At 33.0% G+C, this 24,721-nt stretch overlaps 1 protein-coding gene across 7 annotated transcripts in view; it reads left to right on the plus strand.

Annotated features, from left to right (window-relative positions):
* The window catches only part of TENT2 (terminal nucleotidyltransferase 2), a 69,359-nt gene that overhangs the window by 17,689 nt on the left and 26,949 nt on the right, over nucleotides 1-24,721 (plus strand). For 6 of the 7 annotated variants that reach the window (XM_059175325.1, XM_059175324.1, XM_059175326.1 and 3 more), the window contains 6 exons: nucleotides 10,191-10,305; nucleotides 10,395-10,486; nucleotides 12,554-12,632; nucleotides 14,730-14,799; nucleotides 21,296-21,372; nucleotides 22,029-22,157. In XM_059175325.1, coding sequence (XP_059031308.1) covers nucleotides 10,191-10,305; nucleotides 10,395-10,486; nucleotides 12,554-12,632; nucleotides 14,730-14,799; nucleotides 21,296-21,372; nucleotides 22,029-22,157 — 562 coding nt within the window. The remainder of the gene's footprint in view (nucleotides 1-10,190; nucleotides 10,306-10,394; nucleotides 10,487-12,553; nucleotides 12,633-14,729; nucleotides 14,800-21,295; nucleotides 21,373-22,028; nucleotides 22,158-24,721) is intronic. The other variant, XM_059175330.1, reaches the window with a different exon arrangement.

A 24,721-nucleotide genomic window follows, 5' to 3' on the forward strand; every position in this document is an offset into this window, starting at 1 on the left:
TAAATTTTGGAAAGGAGAAAATTTTATGGATCCTCTTGGCACCCTTGGAGTAACAGCTTAGGGACAGTTACAGATCTCTTAGAGGTTCTATCTTTAAAAATTTTTTTAAAAATGTTTCATTATTTTACTTATTTAGAAACAAATTTAAAAAGGGGATAAAATGTTTGTAAAGTGCTAGCTCTCTGAATTTCAAATACAGTTGGCCCTTGAACATCACAGTGATGAGGGGATCCAGCCTCCTATTCAGTTGAAAATCTTTGTATAATTTTTGACACCCAAAAAACTTCTCTTAGCCTACTGTATGTATGTGTTTTAGGTACTGCATTCTTATCCAACTGAGTCACCCATAACCAGGCGCCCATATTAGGTACTGCATTCTTATATTAAAGTAAGCTGGACAACAAATGTTAAAATCATATGAAAGAAAATACACTTACAGTACTATACTGTATTCATTGAAAAAAGTCCAAGTGGACCTGTGCATTTCAAACCTGTGTTGTTCAAAGGTCAACTGTAGTTAAAATGTGTATGCCCACATCTACCTACCTCATTTTTTCCCAGCTTTTTTGAAGTGTGAATGACAAAAATTGTATATATTTAAGGTGTATACTATAATGTCTATAAATTGTGAAATGAATACCATAATCAAGCTAATGTCCTTCACCTCACTTAGTTACCATATTTTTTTGTGGTGAGAACAACTAAAATCTACTCTTTTAGCTAATTTCAGGTATATATAATACATTATTATTAGTTAAAGTCAACATATTATTATTATTTTTTTTTTATTTTTTATTTTTTATAAACATATATTTTTTATATACATATATTTTTATCCCCAGGTCTGTGAATCACCAGGTTTACACACTTCACAGCACTCACCAAATCACATACCCTCCCCAATGTCCATAATCCCACCCCCTTCTCCCCAACCCCCTCCCCCCGGCAACCCTCAGTTTGTTTTGTGAGATTAAGAGTCACTTATGGTTTGTCTCCCTCCCAATCCCATCTTGTTTCATTTATTCTTCTACCCACTTAAGCCTCCATGTTGCATCACCACTTCCTCATATCAGGGAGATCATATGATAGTTGTCTTTCTCTGCTTGACTTATTTCGCTAAGCATGATACGCTCTAGTTCCATCCATGTTGTCGCAAATGGCAAGATTTCATTTCTTTTGATGGCTGCATAGTATTCCATTGTGTATATATACCACATCTTCTTGATCCATTCATCTGTTGATGGACATCTAGGTTCTTTCCATAGTTTGGCTATTGTGGACATTGCTGCTATAAACATTCGGGTGCATGTGTCCCTTTGGATCACTACATTTGTATCTTTAGGGTAAATACCCAATAGTGCAATTGCTGGGTCATAGGGCAGTTCTATTTTCAACATTTTGAGGAACCTCCATGCTGTTTTCCAGAGTGGCTGCACCAGCTTGCATTCCCACCAACAGTGTAGGAGGGTTCCCCTTTCTCCGCATCCTCGCCAGCATCTGTCATTTCCTGACTTGTTGATTTTAGCCATTCTGACTGGTGTGAGGTGATATCTCATTGTGGTTTTGATTTGTATTTCCCTGATGCCAAGTGATATGGAGCACTTTTTCATGTGTCTGTTGGCCATCTGGATGTCTTCTTTGCAGAAATGTCTGTTCATGTCTTCTGCCCATTTCTTGATTGGATTATTTGTTCTTTGGGTGTTGAGTTTGCTAAGTTCTTTATAGATTCTGGACACTAGTCCTTTATCTGATATGTCGTTTACAAATATCTTCTCCCATTCTGTCAGTTGTTAAAGTCAACATATTATATATTGTATTTCTGGAACTATCTTAGAACTGCAAGTTTGTATGCTTTGACCAACATCACCCCATTTCCCCCTTACTTCCCAGCTCCTGATAATTACCATTCTACTCTCTACTTATTTATTTGACTTTTTAAGATTTAAGATAAGTGAGATCATGCAGTATTTCTATGTCTAGTTTATTTTATTTAGCTTAATGTCTTCCAGGTTTGTCCATGTTGCAAATGGCCGAATTTCCTTCTTTGTAGGGCCAAGTAATATTCCATTGTCTGTGTATATGTGTGGGTATGTATGTATATTGTATATGGGTATATGAATGTGTATGGGTGTTTATATGTATATATACCACATTTTCTTTATCCATTTATCCACTGACCTTTAGGATGTTTCCATATCTTGGCTACTATGTTTATTTTTTTATTTTTTAAAAAGATTTTATTTATTTATTTGCCAGAGAAAGAGCACAAGCAGATGGAGAGATAGGGAGAGGGAAAAGCAGGCTGTCCGCTTAGCAGGGAGCCCAATGTGGGACTTGATCCCAGGACCCCGGGATAATGACCCGAGCTGAAGGCAGACGCTTAACAGACTGAGCATCCCAGGTGTCCCTTGCTACTGTGTTTAATGCTGCAGTGAACATGGAAGTGCAGATACTGCTTTGAGATAGTGATCTTATTTCTTTTGAATATATACCCAGAAGTGGAATTGCTGGATCATATGGTAGTTCTATTTTTAATTTTTTGAGGAGCCTTCATATTACTGTTTTCCAATGTGATTGTAATATCACAGTGTGAATGTAAAATTTACATTTTCACCAACAGTGTAGAAGGGTTTCCTTTTCCTCCGTATTGTTGTCAATACTTGTTATCTTTAACTTTTTGATAATAGCATTTTAACAAGGGTATGATGATACCTCATTGTGGATTTTATTTGCATTTCCCTGATAATTAGTAATGTTAAACATCTTTTCAGGTGCTTGTTGGCATTTGTGATCTTCTTCAGAAGAATGTTTGTTCACGTCCTTCACACATTTTTAAATTGATTGCTGTTGAGTCATAGGAGTTTCTTAGATATTTTGGATTTTAACTCCTTATTGGATCTGTTGTTTGCGAATATATTCTCCAATTCTGTAGGTTCCTTTTTCAGTTTGTTGACTGTTTTTTAGCTGTGCAGAATTTTTTTACTTAGAGGTAGTCCCACTGGTTGATTTTAGCTTTTCTTGCCTGTGGTTTTAGTGTCAGGTCCAAAAAAATCATTGCAAGACCACGGTCAAGGAGCTTTTACCTTGTGCTTTCTAAAGAGTTCTACAGTTTCAGGTCTTACTTTTAAATATTTAAACCACCACTTTGGGTTGATTTTTTTGTATGATGTAAGATAAGGGTCCAGTTTCATTCTTCTACATGTAGATAACCCAGTTTGCCCAACATTGTTGAAGAATATCCTTTTTGTGTAGTCTCTCCATTGTGTAGTTTTGGCACCTTTGTCAAAGGTAAATTAACTGTGTATATATACGGGCTTATTTCTGGGCTCTGTAGTGGTTTGTATGTCTGTTTTTATGCCTGTACCGTACTATTTTGATTATCATAGTTTTGTAATAGAATTTGAAGTCAGGCGTGTGATGCTTCCTTTGTTGTTCTTGCTCAAGATTGCTGTAGCTTTTCTGGGTTATTTGTGATTCTATAGGACTTTTACCAATGCTGTTTCTGTGACAAATGCCATTGGCGTTCTCATAGGGATGCATTAAATCTGTAGATTGATTTGTACTTTTTAACAATTTTAACAATTTTAATTCTTCCAATCCAAGAATGTGGGATACCTTTCATTTTATTTGTTGTCCTGAATTTCTTTTTTTTGTCAATATTTTATAGTTTTCATTGTAGAGGTCTTTCACCTCCTTGTTTCACCTCCTTGTTTAAATTTATTCTTACGGCTCTATCTTTATAATGTATATGTCAGAAAAGTTTGAAAAGTACTAAGGTGTATTTTTCTGTAGAAAATCTAGGCCAGGACTCTGCAGAACAGGTCCTCAAGTGAAAGATTGTTTTGTTTTTCCATTCTCCTTTTATTTCTTGGTCAAGTTCTGTAATAATACATGCCTAAAAGCAATCAGACTTAAGGGAAAGAAATCAGTAATTCAAACGGCCTAATCAGTATGCCATTTTATAAATTAAGAAGACTCTGCTCTATACAAAAACATAATAATTTAACAAACTAATAAGGAGTGTGTTGTTTTTGGCATGGCATTTTCCTGATTCTGTTTTATTTTAGCTAATTTTAAGAGAAAGGGAATTTAGCATCAAAAATGAATTTAAACTTTTATTACATTTCTAGCTTTATTTTTCCAGAGTTATGTATATAACACAATCTTTGTTGCCTGAGGGGAGAGAGCAGGAGAGAGCCTGAGGAATTGCCAGTTTTTTTTGAAATGTTTATGAATTCATAACTAGTGTTTTTTGTACCATATTTAATTTTATTGGCTCTGGTCTTTGAAAGCTCACTACAGAGTTATGTTTGTTGTTTCAGGTAGCACTTACATTTAGTCAAAAACCTGTTACTGTTTTCATATAGTATGTAATCAGGTCTTGGTAATCCTAGGTGAAAGATTTTTTTCACTTTCTTTTACGTGGGTACACAGCTAGCACAGACAGATGTAGAAGCTGCTGGTGACATGTAAAAGTTATACCTTAAGCTTTATTTATTGACACATTTAAAAACTTTCCTGAATTTCAGTCTATACATGTCCTTAATGGCTCGTGTTGACCCAAGACAGAAACTTCATTGGTAATTTCTTTGAGCCTGACTTTGAAGACAGGTTACAATATTTTTTAGGAAAAATGAACGTTTATATTTGGAAGGAACACTTATTTTAGTATTTTATATGGAGGTGAGACTTTTGTACAGTTTTGAACAGATGCAACTTTTACTTATAGTGAGAAAGAGATACGTTCTGCAAGTACTTTTAAATTAAAGTAATAGACTTTGGGAGGTGGCCTAAACAGGTAGTATTGTAGACATTGAAACAACTATAAGAATAATCTATTTTATGAATACTTTGTTGGAGTAATTTTTTAAATCAACATGGGAAATATATACTTCTGAGTGAATCAAAAGCAATTAAAGAAAGTTCCTAAAGTGCTGTTACTCATAGTCACCTTTGTATTACATACATGATTTGAATATTTGATGACTGATACTTATTAGCCGAGGAGAATTCATATCATACATTCCGTCCCCCTCTGAATTAGAAGAACGTTGAGCCATCTTCTGAAATATTTCTCTAAACTTAAGTAGTAGAAGTCATATTTCAGCATGTATGTACATATATTTTGCGTTTTATTTCATTTGTACTCTATATTCTATATGGTGTCTGTTCTAGGATGCAGGAACACAATTTGATAATGTGAATCCCGAAGTAAATAGCTAGATAGTGAGGAGAATTCTTTTGTATAGAAACCTGTTAGTTCTCCATTATAGCAGTACTTGAAAGAGAAGAAATGTTTCCATGAATGTAAAAAAAGGGAAAGGAGTAAGTATATAGAATTTTATATTTTTCACATAATCATAAATTTTTTGTATAGGGATGTTTCTATATGGATATCATTTGGATGAAAGAACTTCCTAAATATGAGCACTATTATGAAGAAATTTCCTTTTGCTACCTAAGAAAAGTAGTCATATGTAGGATAGTATCTACTATTAGTTCTAGGATTGTATTGATCTGCCTAACTGATTCTCTAGATCATGGGATTGGCAAAACTTTTTCTATAAGGGCCAACTAGTAAATATTTTAGACATAATGGGGTATGTGGAGTTCTTCTGTTAAATATTCTTTTTTCTTTCTTTCTGAAACAATGCTTAAAAAATATAAAAATTATTTTGTTACTGCCTCTGCACAACAGTCCAGGGACAGTATTTGGCTTATAGGCTCTAGTTTGCTAGTTCTGCAAATGAATAAAACTCAGGTTCAAGTGTTATTTAAGATTTTATATTAACCACTTTACTGGCAACTTCTTTCAAATCTTTTATAAACTTGGATGCTTTTAAAAAGTTTATTTTTTTTTAAAGATTTTATTTATTTATTTGACAGAGATCACAGGTAGGCAGAGAGGCAGGCAGAGAGAGAGGAGGAAGCCGGCGCCCTGCTGAGCAGAGAGCCCGATGTGGGGCTCGATCCCAGGACTCTGATCATGACCCAAGCCCAAGGCAGAGGCTTTAACCCACTGAGCCACCCATGCGCCCCTTTTAAAAAGGTTTTTATGGAAAATATAGAATATAGTGACATAAATCTTCATATCACTGAGCTTTGAAAACTACCAACATAACTATGAATTTTGTTTCATCCATACCTGTCTCCCTCATTAGTGTGAAGGACATGAAAGGTATATTATATTCATGAATATTTCAGCATTTTTTGTTATCTTTTTAACCCACTGAGCCACCCAGGCACCCCATTTTTTGTTATCTTTTTAATCTATCCTTTTGCTTATGCTCTACTTTTCTTTCTTGTTTACTGTAACTGTTACGGTAAATAAGGCAAATTCTCCCAACTTTCTTCTTCCCTTTTTTTTTTTTTTTTTGCTATTCTTGGTCTTTTGCCTTTCAAATAAAATTTAAAATTACTTTCTCAACTTCTAGAAACAAACCTCCTGGGTATTTTAGTTTGTTTTGATGGCATTGACTCTAATTTCAGGAGCATTAACATCTTAACAATAGTTACCTGATCCATGAACATGGTATAGCTCTGCATTTATTTAGATTTTTAATTTCCCACATCAATACTTAGTAATAAGTATACAAGTTTTATATATCTTTTGTAAATATATTTCTAAATACTTACTGTTTTTTTGCTGCCTTTGATAAGTATTTAATATGTAGATTTCCAAATTTTTTTGTTAGTACTAGTATATATGCTTTATAGTCACTTATCTTTTTGGAAAATTAAAACATAAGAGAAAGAGCTCTGGCTTGATAATGCTATGTTTAAATTTCCAGTAGTTTTGTGGACAGGTCTTTATGGTGTGCTTTATTATCTGTAGGAGTGTTATTGTATTCTCAGTTTTCTTACAAAAACTTTGTGTGAAGGGTGCTTGGGTGGCTCAGATGGTTGGGCATCTGCCTTGAGTTCAGGTTATGATCTCCAGCTCCTGGGATTGAGCCTCATGTTGGGCTCCCAGCTTAGCAGGGAGTCTGCTGCTCGTTCTCAGCCTGCTTCTCCCCCTGGTCAAGCTCTCTCTCTGTCTCAAATGAATATATAAAATCTTTTAAAAATAAAGCAAGAGAAGAAAACAAACAAAAAAACAAAAACGCAAAACGACAAAAATGACAAAGAATGACCAGAGTCCTTTTTAGGCATTATTTTTTTCTATCCTCTCATTTTCACCTTTCTTTCTGAGATACCAAAATTTGCATTTAACAAATACGAATAAAAGTGAGGTGACTTTTCCTGTACTAGTTTTAAATTAGAATGCTTGGGCAGACTAGCTTTCCTAGATATTGGCTTTAGGAATCCTCTTGTCTAGTTATGTAGTATTCAGAAATACACTTTCTGAGACCTTTTTTCTCCTTTCTCTTAACTTTTATCTGGACTAGGATTTTTCAGCATTTTGGGTCAGATAAACTTTGCCATGAGGGATTGTCCTATTCATTGTAGGCTATTTAGTGGCATCCTGGCCTCTCACTTGTAGATTCCAGTGACCACCCTGTGGCACATGTCTTCCCTCCAGTTATAATAACTAAAAATGTTGCCAGATGTTGTCAGATACTCCTGGGAGTCAGAATCATTTTCATTCTGGACTGTGTTTTCTTTGCCCCTATGGCTCTCTACTGTTTAGTTTAGATTTCTCTTCCTGGTGGTTCCTGCTGGTGTGTTGCTCTAAGAAAGGAGCTTTCACTTTGTTTCGAGATTTCTGATCTTTCTGTGATCCTCTTGCATTTACCTGTGAACTCTTGGGTATAGTCTATGCAGCTCTCCCCCAGTTTTGGTTGCTGTTCTACTCTGAATTGGATTCCTCAATTTGAGGAGAGGGTCAGGAAGTAGTACTACCTATAGGCAGTTTGATTTCTGGATGGTCTGGCTTTGGGACTGTCCAAAATCTTTTTCCTTTTTTTCTTCTTAATGGGTCTTGCTGCTGTTTGGTCTTGCTATTGGTATTTGGTCCCAGTTGCTCATATTTTGGGGTTCATGAGTAATATGTAATCATTTGTATTTGTTAGCCCTGTTTTATTTTATTTTGGTTTGGTTTTATATGTTTGTTTTATTCTGGTTGCTCTATTTTTGGAGGGAGGGTTATTAAAAACTATTAAAATAATAATGTTAAGTATATTAATATTGTTGTCAAAGGAATATTAAGAAATGATGTCTCTTTCATTGCCTAATTGCCCAGACTGCCTCTGCCTTCTTAAAATGTGTATTCTAAACATGACAAAATGTTCTGTTTACTTATTTTTTGTCAGTCTATTTAAAAATTCATTTTTTTAATTAAAAAAACTGTTTCTAATGAAGTACAGTTGACATATAATAATATATTAGTTTTAGGTGTATAATATAGTGATTTGACAATTATGTATGTTCGGAAATGCTCATAACATTAAGTGTAATTATTCTGTCACAATGTAAAGTTATAAGTTACATTATTATTGATTATGTTCCCTATGTCCCACCTTCCAAATCTATAACATAGTTATTCTGTAACAAAATTTGTATCTCTTAATTGTTTACACCTATTTTGCCATTCCTCCACTCACTCCTTTTGACAACCACCACTTTGTTTATCATGTGTATGAGTCTGTTTCTTTGTTTTGTCTGTTTTAAGAAAACATTTTAAATGATGAGTGAGAGTTGTGCCTGGTCATGGGGAAGGCCTAGAGAGGGAGAGGTTGAAAATGCAAGAGAGATCAGGAAAAACTGATGGAAGTATTTGTGCCCTGGAAGGGACCAGGAGGCTTGGTACAAAAGTATTGGTAGAAGTATTAACTTTGAACAGGGAAAGAGAATAGTTTGTCTGACAGAAGGGGTAAAGAGATGAGATTCATTCAGATGTGTTAGTTTGCAAAAAGTTTGCAGTTAGCAAGCTGATGAATGTTATATCTGCTATTTTCAATTTTCTTAGTAAACTTTATTAAAGTTATTTGCTAAAGAGAATAAGGTAAGTATAGGGGACTTGAGGAAAGAAGTGAAGATTTTAGAATGATGATGATGAAAAATGAAACCATACCTCTAACCAGAGGTATGGAGGTCTCAATGATGCTAAGGACCAACCTTAGGCTAGGCTTTAAAATATTAAGTTGAAAGATACCAGTTTTGTGATTTAAAATTTTTTTTCAGTTTTATTTTCTGATGTAAGAGCTAAGGATTTTTCAGGACAGGTGTTAGACTGAGCATGACAAGGGAATAATGTTAAAGCATGATACAAGAGGGTGGTTCAAGGGATGGACTTTGTGATATAGACTGGACAGGGAAGCAAATTATACCATTCAGGTGCTAATGAGCTGGGGAAAAAAGGGAGGATTCAGAGGACTTCAGGTCTGTGTGGTTCTGGAGCAGGGGAGTAAAAGAGTAAGAATTGGATAAGAGATTGAAGCCAAGATAGTATATTGGAATTTAAAATATCAGTAGTCTGTTCTTTTTCATTGTAAAGGCCATGTTATGGCTGTGGGAGTTATGCTGATGAAAAATACTGAAGTAAGAGAAGTTCAGAAATGGTGGGAGTATGTTGAGATATCTAGCCCATTGTAGATGAGGAAATTAGCGTGATGAGGTTGAGAGTTGGGTTGTAGCGGAAAGTGTGAACCGGATAGGTAGATGAACAAGATCTCTATCTATAGATGGCAACAGGAAGACAGGGTTCAGGTCAGTACTCTAAAAATGGGGAAAAAGGGTGGTTTGCATGGGCAAGGACAATCAGGGGCTTTTCTTCTAAAAGTTTGTTAATATTTATTATTGGTGGTGTGAATATTGGGTTGGGCAAACTTCTTTTTTAAAGGGACAGATAGTAACTGTTTTAGACTTTGCCACTCATATGTTTCTGTTGCATACCTTTACTTGTTTTTTTTTATGACCTTTTAAAAATACAAAAACCATTCTTAGCTCATCTGCCTTCCCAAAACAGGCAGCAAGTGAAGATTATAGTTTGCTGTGCCATGGGTTATACTCATTAAGAATTTTCAGTGACCAACTGTACTTTTCTGTGATTTATCAATGATACTTTGGAAAAGTTAGGAACTATTTCAGTTTTTAAGTAACTATTGAGTGACAGTAGTTTGGAAGGTGTTAAGGAGATAATAAATACTAATTTTTAAAATACTGTTGGTAGTGTTGTTTTATACTTCTTAGTATGATAACTACTTTAAATTTCTGAACAAAATTTTTGCTTTTTTTGTGGTGGATTCAAGTTGAGTCAGCAGATACTGGAGTTATTTGAAGCATGTCAGCAGCAAGTAAGTGATTTAAAGAAGAAAGAACTTTGTCGAACACAGCTACAGAGAGAAATTCAGCTGTTATTTCCACGTATGTTTCCCTATTTTGCATGCCCTTTTTATATGCATTCCTACTTTAAATTTTAAATAATACCTTATAATTCCATTCTGTTTCTCTAGAAAGCAGACTTTTTTTGGTTGGGTCCTCTTTAAATGGATTTGGTACCCGGAGCAGTGATGGTGATTTATGCTTAGTTGTTAAAGAAGAACCAGTAAGTAATGAAACATTTATTGCAATTGTTCTTTTTTTTTTTCTTGTTCTATTTTTTTTTTTTTTTTAAGATTTTATGTATTTGTTTGACAGAGATCACAAGTAGGCAGAGAGGCAGGCAGAGAGAGAGAAGAGCGGAGGAAGCATGCTCCCTGCTGAGCAGAGGGCGCGATGCAGGGCTCGATCCCAGGACCCTGGGATCATGACCTGAGCCAAAGGCAGAGGCTTTAACCCACTGAGCCACCCAGGTGCCCCTGGAATCTATTTTTTAAAAAAAAGTCGTAGAAGGAAAAATTTTGTTTTGTTTTAATTAGTTCTTTGGATTCTCTGTTCATGGTAATTAAAGGAAAGCCAGGCAATGCTGCTTTTTCTTTTAAGGTGTGTGCATATACACAAATAAACATAACAGAGATTTAGCATTAATTTATTTTTAAGTTGTTGAAGCAAGGTGGCTTCACTGTGTTTGCTCCGCCTCTGTTTTGAAATGTCATTGGATTGGATATGTTGCCAGGATACAACAAGAAGAGTATGTGTCAGTATTGTTTTGATATATTTGCTTTACATTTGAATTATCAGTGATTCTATTTTTAATCTTTCTTTACCCTTTGAAAATGCTATAGGGTTTGGAGTTCTTGTTTTGGGAATACAAAAAGGGATTACACTGACTGACTTTTTAAAAAAAAGACTTGTGATTGAATATATTTTTCTGTGGTATTTGGGGTTTCTTTCTTTTTATTTTTGTTTAGCAACCAAATTTTGTTATTTAGTTTTATATTTGAATTTCCTATTAATCGATAACTCTTGTTTGTCCTTAGTACCACAGCAGTTGGTGTTCACTAAGCTAACTTGAAGCAATCTCTTTAATATGCTGAGGTTTCTTCTGAATTACTAAAGATTAATTTAACTATAGTTTTAATATGCCTTATTACATGCCACCTCTTTGAAAACAAGAAAAAATCTACTGAATCGTAGTATGTATCTTTATTATTTTTATTTCATTAACAAAATTGGCTTCTAGTTATTACAAATCAGAAAGAGATCTATTTATTCCAGGAAAGAAACTGACACGTTTCTAGGCTTTGAAATCATGTAAAGGAAAACTTTGGAAAAAAGCTTCAGAAATAATAAACATAGTGAAGAATCCTGGAGATTTATTTATTTATTTATTTATTTATTTGACACTCTCAGAGAGAAATCACAAGTAGGCATAGAGGCAGGCAGAGAGGGGTGGGGGGAAGCAGGCTCTCTGCTGAGCAGAGAGCTCGATGCGGGGCTCGATCCCAGGACCCCGAGATCATGACCTGAGCCGAAGGCAGAGGCTTAACCCACTGAGCCACCCAGGCGCTCGAATACTGGAGTTTTAATTAAATCTTTCTCTCAGAGTTAGACTCTACTCAGCACCATCTCACTAATACTCTTTTGTTCATATGTTTGAATCATGTTAGAACTTAGAGTGAGACACCATAGATTTGAACCTTATCCTTAAGAAGCTCACACTCTAGATAGGGAAATGTAACAAGTTATAGAAAGTTGAAATTCTGTTCTTTTTTTTATCTTTCTTTCTTTCCTTTTTTTTTTTTTTCCAGATTTGAGGATTTTATTTGAGAAAGAAAGAGAGAGAGGTATCAGGAGTAAGGGGCAGGGGTAAAGGGAGAAGGAGAAGCAAACTCTTTGTTGAGCATGGAGCCTGGTATGGGGCTTAGTCCCAGGAACCCAGGATCATGACCTGAGCTGAAGGCTGACACTTCACCAACTGAGGCACCCAGGTGCCCTCTCTTTTGCTAGGAGAAGACTGTTTTATGTACATTTATATTAAAGTTTAAAAAAATGACAAATAAGGCTGTTTTAATATTTTTAAAATTTTGCCTTAAGTTTATAATTGGGAATTGATATAGGAATGTTGATGGGAAAGACAGCATGTAAGTTGACATTTTCTATAATGTAATTAAATGTATATTAAAAAGAAAGGTCTACTCTGGTTTGTTTTTTTTTTTATGAGAAACATTTAGAAAATAAAACACTAAATTTAGAAAGATAATGAAAAAACACTTTATTTTTAACTTTTCAGTGTTTTTTTCAGGTAAATCAGAAGACTGAAGCACGGCACATACTCACCTTAGTCCATAAACACTTCTGTACTAGACTTTGTAAGTCTCATATGCCTCAAGTTCATATGTCATCTGACATAATTATTTAATATGTCTTTCACTTTATTTTCTGGTAAGAGTTGTTTATCTGGTCACGATAGGTATAATATGGATCCTTTTTTTCAAATGAATTCTTTTTAACTCTTGATTAGAAAGATAACAGTTCTTTATTGAGTTTACTTGTAAGATAATCCCACAGCATGCACTGGGAATTCAAGTATATATAAGCTTCAGTTCTTTTTCTATTCAACAGGGAAAGCCAAAACATGAATATGAATAGCTGTAGTGCAAAATACCTATGAAAAACCCAAAGAGTGATAGATAAAGTATTCATGTGGGGAAGTGAGAATTTCAACTGTTTTGCAGTGACGTGCAGTTTACGACGTCACATTTTAAAAATAGGATCACTGAGCATGAAGCCTATAAATGAATTACTCCAACAAAAAGAAAAATTATTGACATAGGCCATTTATTACAAGATTTTATTCTTGATGAAGTGAGCTAAGCGGATTTTAATCCACATGTTAAGCCATCTCAAATAATTTATTTTAAATTTCCATGGAATATTGTGGACAGTGGAAGTCATTGTACCTATGTGATGTCGGAAAGGGCTGTGTCCATTTATTCAACAGATACTACTATGTGTCAGGCTTTGACCTGGAAAATACAAAGTGACCAGTTATTGCCCTGGACAAGTTCTGTTTTTGGTGAAGAATCAAGTGATTTATTTTAGTGGACTGGTAAAATAAAGGAGTAATTCATACCTTAAATGGATTTTCCACAGCTATTATTAGAATAATCTAAAACATGTTAAAACATGTCTTATATCTAAATAATATAAATAATAATAATAAATATAAATCATATTATTTATGTATTTATTATATATTTATATAATATACTGTTTAAATATATCTGATAAAATATAAATATATTATATAATTTGTATATTTATATATAATTCATATTATTTACATATATTTTTATATTTAATATATAATTATTTATATATTAAATGATATTAATTAAATTAAAATTAAATTTTAAAATTAAATTAAATATAAATTAAATAATATGTATAATTTATATAATATAGAATATAAATGATATATAATATATAATTATATTAATGTATAATAATATAGTTTATGTTATAAATAAAAATATATAATATAAAATAAGTAATATAATCTAAATAATCTAAAATAATGTTAAAAACAGAAGGGACATTAGAAATCATCTAATTCATAGGTATTTTTGGTTGTTATTTTTTGTAGTTAAGGAGAATGATGATCAGTGGGTTTAGTAATTTGCCTGAGGAGCATAGTTGGTTTGTTGCTGTCAGAACCTGTACCTGGAACTTGGGACTTTTAACTCTTAATTTTATTTTTCATTGAACCTCATTGAATTCCTGCACACAAATTGTATTTGAAGCTTGACACATTTTATGATTTTGGTGGTAAAAGCATTGTAACAGTAAAGTTTTTCACTTTTAAGTCTGGTATTATGCTTTCTTTAATTATGGCATTAGGAAATTTTTCCTTTGGGAAAAGTTAGCTGTTTGTTTTTTTAAAAATAATTTTCTATAGTTTCTTAATTTCATATAGTAGATCTGTATTATTTAAAAAATTATGAAGTTTGATGGAATAAAAATATGAATACATGTGTTTTTCCACTTAGAGATTATACTTACTTAAATGTATCACTACTCCATGTATCATGTTGTAGGCCTTTCCCATTAAAGACTGTTTATAAATAGGATTTTTATGGCTGCCATAATATTTTGCCTTGTGCTGTACCAGAATTTATCACCTTGATGCTAGTCTAGATATTTTTCATGTTTATAGTGCTGTGATGAATTTCTTTATGAATATTATTAGATATTAGATGACATTTCTGAATTTAAATATAAATCCCTGTAAATAGTATTGGAAATTTCAGTCTTAGAAGAATGCTATAGTGTCCTTCCTTTGCTTTCTTATCAAAGACTTGTACATTGTTTTGGTTTAGTAAAATACCATTTTTTAAAAATGTGCATTGGAACACTATGAATTTGAAAAACATTTACAGGTACTCACATTATCTTTTATCCTTCAGCTGGCTACATTGAGAGACCTCAGCTGATTCGAGCAAAAGTGCCAATTGTGAAGTTCAGGGATAAAGTCAGGTAAATAATTACTGAATTTTTGTTTTTCAGTTGCTTTAAATCATTTTTAGATGTTCTTTTAATGTAAATAATTAAGAAATATATGCTACAGTGTAATAGCTTATTTTTATCAATTTTTAGAACTACTTGATTTGGTCTTTGAGATTTTTTTTTGGAATAGTCTGAGCAATTTTTTATGCTTAACTATACTTAGTTATTCTGCTTGACATTTCGAGTGTTTGAAACTATCTATTTAAAAAAATATATATTTAGTTATACATTTCACATTTATAAATGATCTCTTGCCTTTTGGAAATGTAGTCACTCTTCAGAATATATCTTAATTGATGAAATTTGTTGTGTATTTCAAAATTTGATGTGTATTTCTATCAAGGGGGTTGTTGTAAATGTAATTACATCTGTTGGTACATTCTACCAGCCTGGGTTCTGAAATTCTGATTGGATTTCTAATTGGCATTGAGATTGGAATCTTTTATATAAAATCTGAACATAAAATGTAAATAGGTGTTGACTATTTCATTGGTTAAACAAGATGTGTTGTTTTCTAAAGAATAGATGGAATTGTGAATATTAGGTTTTCTAGTCCAGTTTTGTAAAAGTAATACTGAAATTCTTTATGTAAATATAAGTGCAAATATACACATGCTTGAACCTCATTATTCATGGATTCTTTTACGAATTTGCCTACTTGATGAAATTTATTTTGTAACCCTCCAAATTAATACCTGGAGCACTATCATGGTTATTTGTAGACATGTTCTGAGTGGAGAAAATTCCGAGTCACTCAATGCACAGGTTCCTAACTGAGGTTAAAGAATGTGACTCTTTGCCTTCTTGTTTCACCTTTTGTATTGTTAAATAATTATTCTTTTCACAGTCCAGTTCAGTGCCATGTTTTTTACATTTTGATACTTTTTATGAGTGCCTTTGCTGTTTAAAATAGTCCCCTGGCATAGTGCTGAGTTACTGTCTATTGTTTATGTATATAAAGCTGTGATGTGCCTTATGGAGGAAGTACATGTATTAGATATGCTTTGTTCAGGCATGAGTTACAGTGGGTTTGGCTATGAGTTCATTGTCAGTGAACAAGTTGTCTTTAAATGGAAACACATAAAAAAGTTATGTTTTGATCAATTGATGAAAATGTTTTGACTGAAGACTTGTGGAAACCTAACCTCTTATTTCCCCTAGGAGCAGTGGTTTTGTATTCATTAATTCAGTGTTTACAGTGCTGTTGTAGAGCATACCTACTCAAATAGTTAGAATTGACTGAATATGTATTTTTAATTTAATTTAATTTTATTATTATTTTTTGAATATATATATTTTAAACAAATTCTTAGATTTGGCTCATACCTTCCCCTCCATTCATCCAAATATCCATCCAATGTATAAATATTTATTGAATTTTTGCCAAATAAATAATGGTAGACTTCTCTAAAGCACTTTATAGGGAGATAAACTAAACATAAATAAAACTATTAGCTTATTATAATTTTTAAAAAATATACGATTGTAGTAATCATATAAAAATTTTATTCCTTTCCTTTTTTTGTAGTTTAAAAAATTTTTTAATTAAAAACAAAATTTTTTTAAGTAGGCTCCATACCAATGTGGGGCTTGAACTCACAACCCTAACATCAAGATGTTAGGAGTTGAGATGGAGAGTCAGATGTTTAACTGACTGAATCAGCCAGGTGCCTTCCCCTTCTCTCTTTTATTTTAAGTTTTAAATTTTAATTCCAGTATTGTTGACATACAGCTGTATTAGTGATTCAACAATTCTGTGCATTTTTCAGTGCTGATCATAATAAATCTACTCTAATCCCCATCACCTATTTCACCCATTCCCCTACCCATCTACCCTCTGGTAACTATCTCTTTGTGCTCTATAGGTGAGACTCTTTTTCCTGGTTTGTCTTTCTCATTTGTTTTTCCTTTGTTCATTTTTTTTTTTTTATTCCACATGAGTGCAATTATATGGTATTTGTCTTTCTCTGATTGACTTAGTTCACTTGGTGTTATTATACTCTTGTAACTCCATCCATATTGTTGCAAATAAGATGTTTTTTTATGATTAATACTCCATTATGTATGTTTGTATATATATATATATATATATATATGTAGACACATATATGTGAGATCTATCTATGAATCTATGTAGATAGATAGGTATATCTCCAGTCATCTTTTGGTGAAAATTTTGTTTGCTTCCAAACTTGGCTATTATAAATTATGCTGTAAGTAGTATTGGGGTACATATATCCTTTCAAATTAGTGTTTTTGTATTCTTTGTATAAATGTCCAGTAATGTGATATGATGACTGGATTATGGGGTAGTCCTAGTTTTAATTTTTTGAGAAACTTCCATACTGTTTTCTACAGTGGCTGTTTTAGTTTGCATTCTCACCAACAGGACACAAGGGTTCTTTTTTCTCCACCTTCTTGCCAGCTTTTACTGTTTCTTATATGTTTTTGATTTTAGCCAGTCTGACAAGTGTGAGGTAATATCTGATTGTGATTTTGATTTGCATTTCCCTGATGATGAATGATGTTGAGCATCTTTTTACATGTCTGTTGGCCATCTGTATATCTTTGGAGAAATGTCTGTTCATGTCTTCTGCCCATTTTTTAAAAATTGGATTTTGTTTTTTGGGTATTGAGTTGTAGAAGTTGTTTGTAAATATCTTCCCCCATTTAGTAGGTTGTTTTAGTTTTGATGATTGTTTCCTTACTGCACAGAAGCTTTTTATTTTGATGTAGTTTATTTTTACCTTTATTTACCTTGTTTCAGAAGACACATGTAGAAAAATGTTGCTATGGCTGATGGGAGAGAAATTACTGCCTGTGCTCTCTTCTAGGATTTTTATGGTTCCAGGTCTCACATTTAGTGGCTAGAGTGAGCATCCTTTACTTGTTCTTAGGGGGAAAGCTCTCACTTTTTCCACTGTTGAGTATGATGTTAGTGTTGGGTTTTTCAGTATATGGCCTTTATTATGGTGAGGTATGTCCCCTTTAAACCTATTTTGTTGAGGGTTTTTAGTATATACAATTGGATGTTGTACTTTGTCATGTACTTTTGCTGCATCTATTGAAATGATGGTATGGTTTTTAGTCTTTCTCTAATGGATGTGATGTGTCACATTTATTGATTTGCAAATAGCACCACCTTTGCATCCCAGGAATATATTCCAATTGATTGTCATGAATGACTTTTTTAATGTATTGTTAAATTTGGCTGGGTAATATTTTGTTGAGGATTTTTACATCTGTATTATCAGAGATACTGGCCTGTAGTTCTCTATTTTTGTAGTGTTTTTATCTAGTTTTGGTATCAGGGTAATCGCAGGACTCATAGAATGAATTTGGAAGTTTTCCTTTTCTTCTCTTTTTTTGGAATAGCTTGAAAAGCTTACTTACTAACTGTTCTTTGAACATTTGATAGAATTCACCTGTAAAGACTTTTGGTCCTGGACTTTTATTTCTGTGGAGTTTTTTGATAACTAATTTAATTTCATTGCTGGTAATTGGCCTATTCAGATTTTCCATTTCCTTCTGATTCAGTTTTGGGAGGTTATAGGTTTCTGGGAATTTATCCATTTCTTTTAGATTGTCCAATTTGTTGTCACATAATTTTTCATAATATTCTCTTAAAATCCTTTGTATTTCTGCCGTGTTGGTTGTTATTTCTCCTTTTTCATTTGTGATTTTATTTGAGTGTGCTTTTTTTTTTTTTTTAAAGATTTCCTTTATTTATTTGTCAGAGAGAGAATACAAACAGGGGGAGTGGCAGGCAGAGGAAGAAGCAAGCTCCCAGCTGAGCAAGGAGCTAGATGCAGGACTCAGTCCTAGGACACTGGGATCATGACCTGAGCTGAAGGCAGATGCCCAACTCACTGAGCCACCCAGGCACCCTGCTCTTTTTTTTAATTTTTTATACTGTGGATTTTTTTTATTTTTGACGAGTCTGGCTGAAGGTTTGTCAAGTTTGTTGATCTTTTCAAAGAACCAACTCCTGGTTTTACTAATTTGTTCTATTGTTTTTTGTTTGAGTTTTTATTTAATTTATTTCTGCTCTAATCTTTATTGTTTCTTTCCTTCTTCTGGTTTGGGGTTTTGTTCTTTTTCTAGCTTGTTTAGGTGTAAGGTTAGGTTGTTTATTTGAGATTTTTATTACTTTTTGAGGTAGGCCTATGTTGCTATAAACTTCCCCTTTAGAACCACTTTTGATGCTTTACAGAGATTCTTGGTCATTGTGTTTTCATTTTCACTTGTCTCTGTGTATTTTTTGATTTCCTCTTTGGTTTTGTTTTGGTTGACCCATTCATTGTTTGGTAGCATGTTATTTAATCTCCATTTGTTTGTGCTTATTTATTTATTTGACAGATTTTTTTCTTGTGGTTGATTTTTGTTTTATAGCATTGTGGTCAGAAAAGATGCATGGAATGACTTAGGTCTTTTTTAATTTGTTGAGACTTGTTTTGTTGCCTAATATATGATCTGTTCTGGAAATTTCTGTGTGCACTTGAAAAGAATGTGTATTCTGCTGTTTTAGGGTGGAATGTTCTGAATATATCTGATAAATCCAGCTGGCCCAATATGTTGTTAAGAGCCACTGTTTCCTTGTTTATTTTCTGTTTGGATGCTCTGTCCATTGATGAAAATGGGGTTTTAAAGTCCCCCACTATTACTGTATTGCTGTTGATTATTTCCTTTATGTTTGTTATAAACTGCTTTAAGTATTTGGGTGGTCCTGTGTTGGTTGCATTTCTTTTTCTATTTAAAATTATTAAACAGGCTTTTTCCATTTTTAAGTATTTTTTATAAACACCATTTTATAGTCTCTATACAGACCATTTTAAAGATTTTATTTATTTATTTGACAGAGAGAGAGAGAGCACAAGTAGGCAAAGAGGCAGGCAGAGTGGGGGTAGGGAGGTGGGGGGGCGAGGGGAGGAAGCAGGCTCCCTGCAGAGCAGAGAGCTAGATGCTGGGCTTGATCCCAGGATCCTGAGATCATGACCTGAGCCAAAGGCAGAGGCTTAACCCACTGAGCCACTCAGGCACCCCATATACAGACCATTTTTTAAAAAAAGTCTACTTTTAACACTCAAAGATAAGTGATACTAACATTTTGGTATAAAACTTTTAGTCCCTCTTCTATGCATATGAATGCATAAGAGTTTTTAAAATTAAAATTGAGATTATCCTTTTTTATTTAATCATATGTCATGGATATTTGTTTATACCATTGATTATTTTCTGGCTTCATTTTAATGGCTTTACAGTAGTATTTCATTGAGTGAATAGGTTGTGATTAACTTACTTATTCCCCTGTTAGAATAAACATTTTGTACATAAACTTTTTGCCATATATATAGGATTACTTTAGTATTTCCAGAAGTAGAATTTGAAGCAAGTACTGTGGATATTTTTAAAGCTCTGAATTCCTATTTTTGGAAAAGTTTTTAATTGCAAACTGGTTTCGTTCTGGTTTTTTCCTCTGTATTGAGTTATATAGAGGAATTGCAGACTGGTTTCAATATTAGCCTTGCACAGACACAATTAGAGAATGTATCTTCATTGTTGCCGTAAGTTTCCCGAAGACAAATATATATGATATCTGAAGTAGTAATACTACTATGCATGTTTAGTTGAAAGATTATAGGGTTTCATTTCCCAAAACAAGAAAACCTGAATTGGTAAATTTCAGATTTTGTAATTAAAAGTTTGTAGAAAGGAATTTTGTTAAGTTTTTATTTTAAGCAGTCTTTCTATAGAAAAATTCAGTGTGCAGAAGAACTTGGACCTCATAATGTAATTTTCATTAATCTTTCCTTTTATTTTGGGTTTAGGCTTTCTTTTTAGATCCCATCATTAATGCCCTATTTTCTAAATTGCAAATTGCATGGTATCTTTGCTTTCAAAGAATTAACCCTTCTGTTATGTGTTTCACTGTTCTTTCCAGATTATCAGTAGCTAAATTTGGTATGATATTATAAATTATATCTTATTTATGTCTTACCCTATAATGTATAGCCTTCTATGTTTTTCATCTGTACTTTATGATTTTATTTCTATTGTTTTAAAGCAGTGTTGCTTTAATTCCAAATTAGTTGAGGGTATATAACTCAGTAGGATAATTTGGCCAGAAATGTTTTTTGGTCACATAATTTTGTTTATCTATAAAGGACTGCGAAATTTTGAAATTTGTTTTATTAAGGATAATTGGAGCCTGAGTAGTACATTATGGATCTTGCAACTGTAATCCTGTTTTATATTTTTAATATACACTTACTCATATGTACTGAGTATGTATTTTTTCTTATTCCTTTAGTGCCTCATTTTAAAGTATTTGGCCTTTGGGCTCATGCTGTTTTTGCATGATAGGATAGATGAATATTAATTTAGTTACAAGGGAGTTAGTTGGTTTAAAAACATTTGAGCTAATGTTTAAAAACACTTGAGCTAAGGTGTTTTTCTCTCTTCATAGTTGTGTGGAATTCGACTTGAATGTAAACAATATTGTTGGAATAAGAAACACATTCCTTCTCAGAACTTATGCATACCGTAAGTTTTTTATGTCCAAATAATTACCAGCTTCTCTATCCTTCATTCTTTATTCCTTTTTTTTATTTTTAATTTTTTAATTTTTAAATTAACGTATAATGTAGTATTAGCCCCAGGGGTATAGGTCTGTGAATCGCCAGGTTTACACACCTCACAGCACTCACCATAGCACATACCTTCCCCAATGCCCATAACCCTACCACCCTCTCCCTACTCCCCCTCCCCCCAGCAACCCTCAGTTTGTTTTGTGAGATTAAAGTCTTTTATGGTTTGTCTCCCTCCCGATCCCATCTTGTTTCATTTATTCTTTTCCTACTCCCCTAACCCCCTACTCTTTATTCCTTTTTAAAGATGTTTGTAATAAATACTGACATCTGTTTAATTATATTTATGTATAGTGTCTTTTATTATATTTATAAAAATTGCTACACTAAATTATATACTACTAAAGTTACAGGTCAATAAAATAAATTTTAATGATAATCTTTAAAAAGTGATTAAGATACCTTTTAAAAAAGCAAGACAGGTTTATGGTGAGCAAAGTGTTTAATAAATAGGGAGGCAATGTTCTTTTTGTTGTAGTTTGGAAATGATAGAAGCTTTCAAAGAAACCATAATATTTTCTTACCATTTTTAAGTTTTAATTTTACTTTCAGTTGAAAATCGAGTTCGTCCGTTAGTACTGGTGATTAAGAAGTGGGCGAGTCACCATGAAATAAATGATGCCAGTCGTGGTACTTTAAGCAGCTATAGTCTTGTATTGATGGTTTTGCACTATTTACAAAGTAAGTATTTTCGTCTTTTTTCCCAATTTTTAAAATGAAAATTGAATTTCATTGAATTTCATTATGATGTCTTCTCTGTTGGCTCTGTCTTCAAACAGCATTGTTTTAAAAAGTTCTTTCTAAAGCCCAGAAAACCATGTTTCCGAATTCGTTGCTTTGAATAGATGTTTTAGAAATATTATTCCTGGGGGTGCCTGGATGGCTCAGTCAGTTAAGTGTCCTATTCTTGGTCTTGGCTCAGGTCATGATGTCAGGGTTGTGAGATCAAGCCTCATGTCAAGCTGAAATACTTTTTGGAAAGTACTTATGGCTCAAGCTTAAGGATTTCGCTCTCCCTTTCTCTCTGCCCAACCCTTCCTCCCCCCACAAAAAAGGGAAGAAATGTTATTCCCTGGAAAACATTATAAAGGAAGTTTTACTGTGTTTTTTATTTTTTTTGACAGTTTTTCAGTATTTTATATTCAAAGAACTTCTACTGTGTTGTGGACCCATTATGTTGAGGCATGTTCATGTTCAGAAGGTCTATAAAAATAAGCTCAAGCACCATTCATCATGTTTTTTTATTTTTCACTTGAGACAGGATTTTCTTTTTGGTCAAAGAAGTTTTATTCATTGTGAGGTGGCATGGAAATTGGTTAAAAGACTTGATGTTACTGTAACAGAAGACCCTTTATCAGGATGTTTAGGGTCTGATCTAATGATATTTCCATAGTTTAGGAAGCAGTGTTGTAATATTTATGTTTTACCCTTTGACTCAGTGTTATTCAGTGATTGCATTTCTAGGAATTAATCCCAAGGTAATATCAGAGATACGTGTATGGATTTATATATCAGGCTGATTTTGATCGTGTTTATTGAGATAACAGAAGATTCAAAATAATCTTAAGTTTTTAGAAATGGATGCGTTATGATGGAATTAATTATAATGTTAGCCTAAAGTGATCCTTTTAGGATATTTAATGATATAAGAAAATACCCATGATATACCCTTATATGCAACATGATACCAATTTTATTTTAAAAATAGTATCTGTATTAGAGTTTGTATATATACATATATATAAATATTGAGAAGTTATGTGCCAAAAATTTATCAGAGTTGTTTAGGTTTAGTCAAGTGTACTTTTTAAGTTGTAACTGAAACTAAAAAATGAATAGACCCCTAGTTATGATTTAAAAATTAGATATGACTACAGCATTTAACATGTATGAACATCTATAATATGTGTCCTTTCCTTCTATTTTTATGGGTTACATTAGAAATTTTAGTTTAATTGCCTTCTTTAGAAAGATATACTTTTAGGGATGCCTGGGTGGCTCAGTCTGTTAGTTGTTGGACTCTTGATTTCAGCTCAGGTCCGTGATCTCAAGGTGGTGGGATTGAGCACTGAGTCAGGCTCTATGCTTGGCAGGGAATCTGCTTGAGATTTTTTCCCTCTCCCCTTTTCTCCTTTTCAAATAAATAAATCTTGGGGGAATAAAAAAGAAAAATATACTTTAATCACAGATTCCCCAAGGTGGTTTGGCAAGAGAGTTGAAAGTTCTGGTGTTAATATTTCACCAGTGTTAAGAAATCATGCTAAAATTTTGCTAATGTATTTTAAGCATATTTTATTTTTGACAAAGTCCCGTTTACTGAGATGATTTTTAACTAATGGCTTTCTCATGAACCGTTTCTGGATCTTTGTTAAAGAACCTTACCTATGCAGAGCTAAAGTATAACTCAGTTATTTGGCAAATTTAAGCTGCTCCTTACTAGAAAAAATTAGATTGACATAAGTAGGTGCATTTATCTATCTATCTATCTATCTATCTATTTATTTATTTTTGGGTCATACAGGAGTCTTCAGGATGTCTTGGGCAGTTCCAGTCATGCCATGGTTAAGTAGTGTTTATAATTTTGGCCAAATTACTCTACCTTTCTGATCTTAATATTCTTATCTATAACAGGAATAGCTGGATTAGATGGACCTTTAGGTTTTATTTAACTTCATACATACTTTTAATGTCTTTTTTGCCATGAATAGAGCAAAGGGAACAGTCTTCTGAATGTAGAAAGGTTGAAAAATTTCAACAGTCAGTAAGAGACTATGTATGCTTGAAAGGTGATTGATGAAAGTATGAGGGGTAAAAATCTGATGAGAAGAGCTTTTAATGGCAGTCTAAGATTAGTAATTAATAAAAAGGCAGAAGTATCAACTGGTTAGAAATAATGATACAAATGACTATTCATAGAATATTTACCATTTCCTAGGTACAGAACTATCTCAGGCATTTTAAATTGTGTCAGAATTGTTGCTTAGTGTTGTCGAAGATACGCTTTTTTTTTTTTAATTTTTGATGAATCAGAATGGAATGTTTATATATATATATATAAATCTGTGGGGGCTTGACTAGAAAACCCTCATCTGAAATGGAAGCAAAAATAAAATCTTAGCAGAATAGTTATTCTGAAAGTGTTATCAATTGATCAGATACTGCAATACTAAGTTTTATTTTATATAAAGCTTTCGAGAGAGAAATTTAAAAGATTGCAGTCCAGAATTTTGAAGTAAAAATAGATG

Source organism: Mustela lutreola, chromosome 5, assembly GCF_030435805.1.
Source record: "Mustela lutreola isolate mMusLut2 chromosome 5, mMusLut2.pri, whole genome shotgun sequence".
NCBI classification, from domain to species: Eukaryota; Metazoa; Chordata; class Mammalia; order Carnivora; family Mustelidae; genus Mustela; species Mustela lutreola.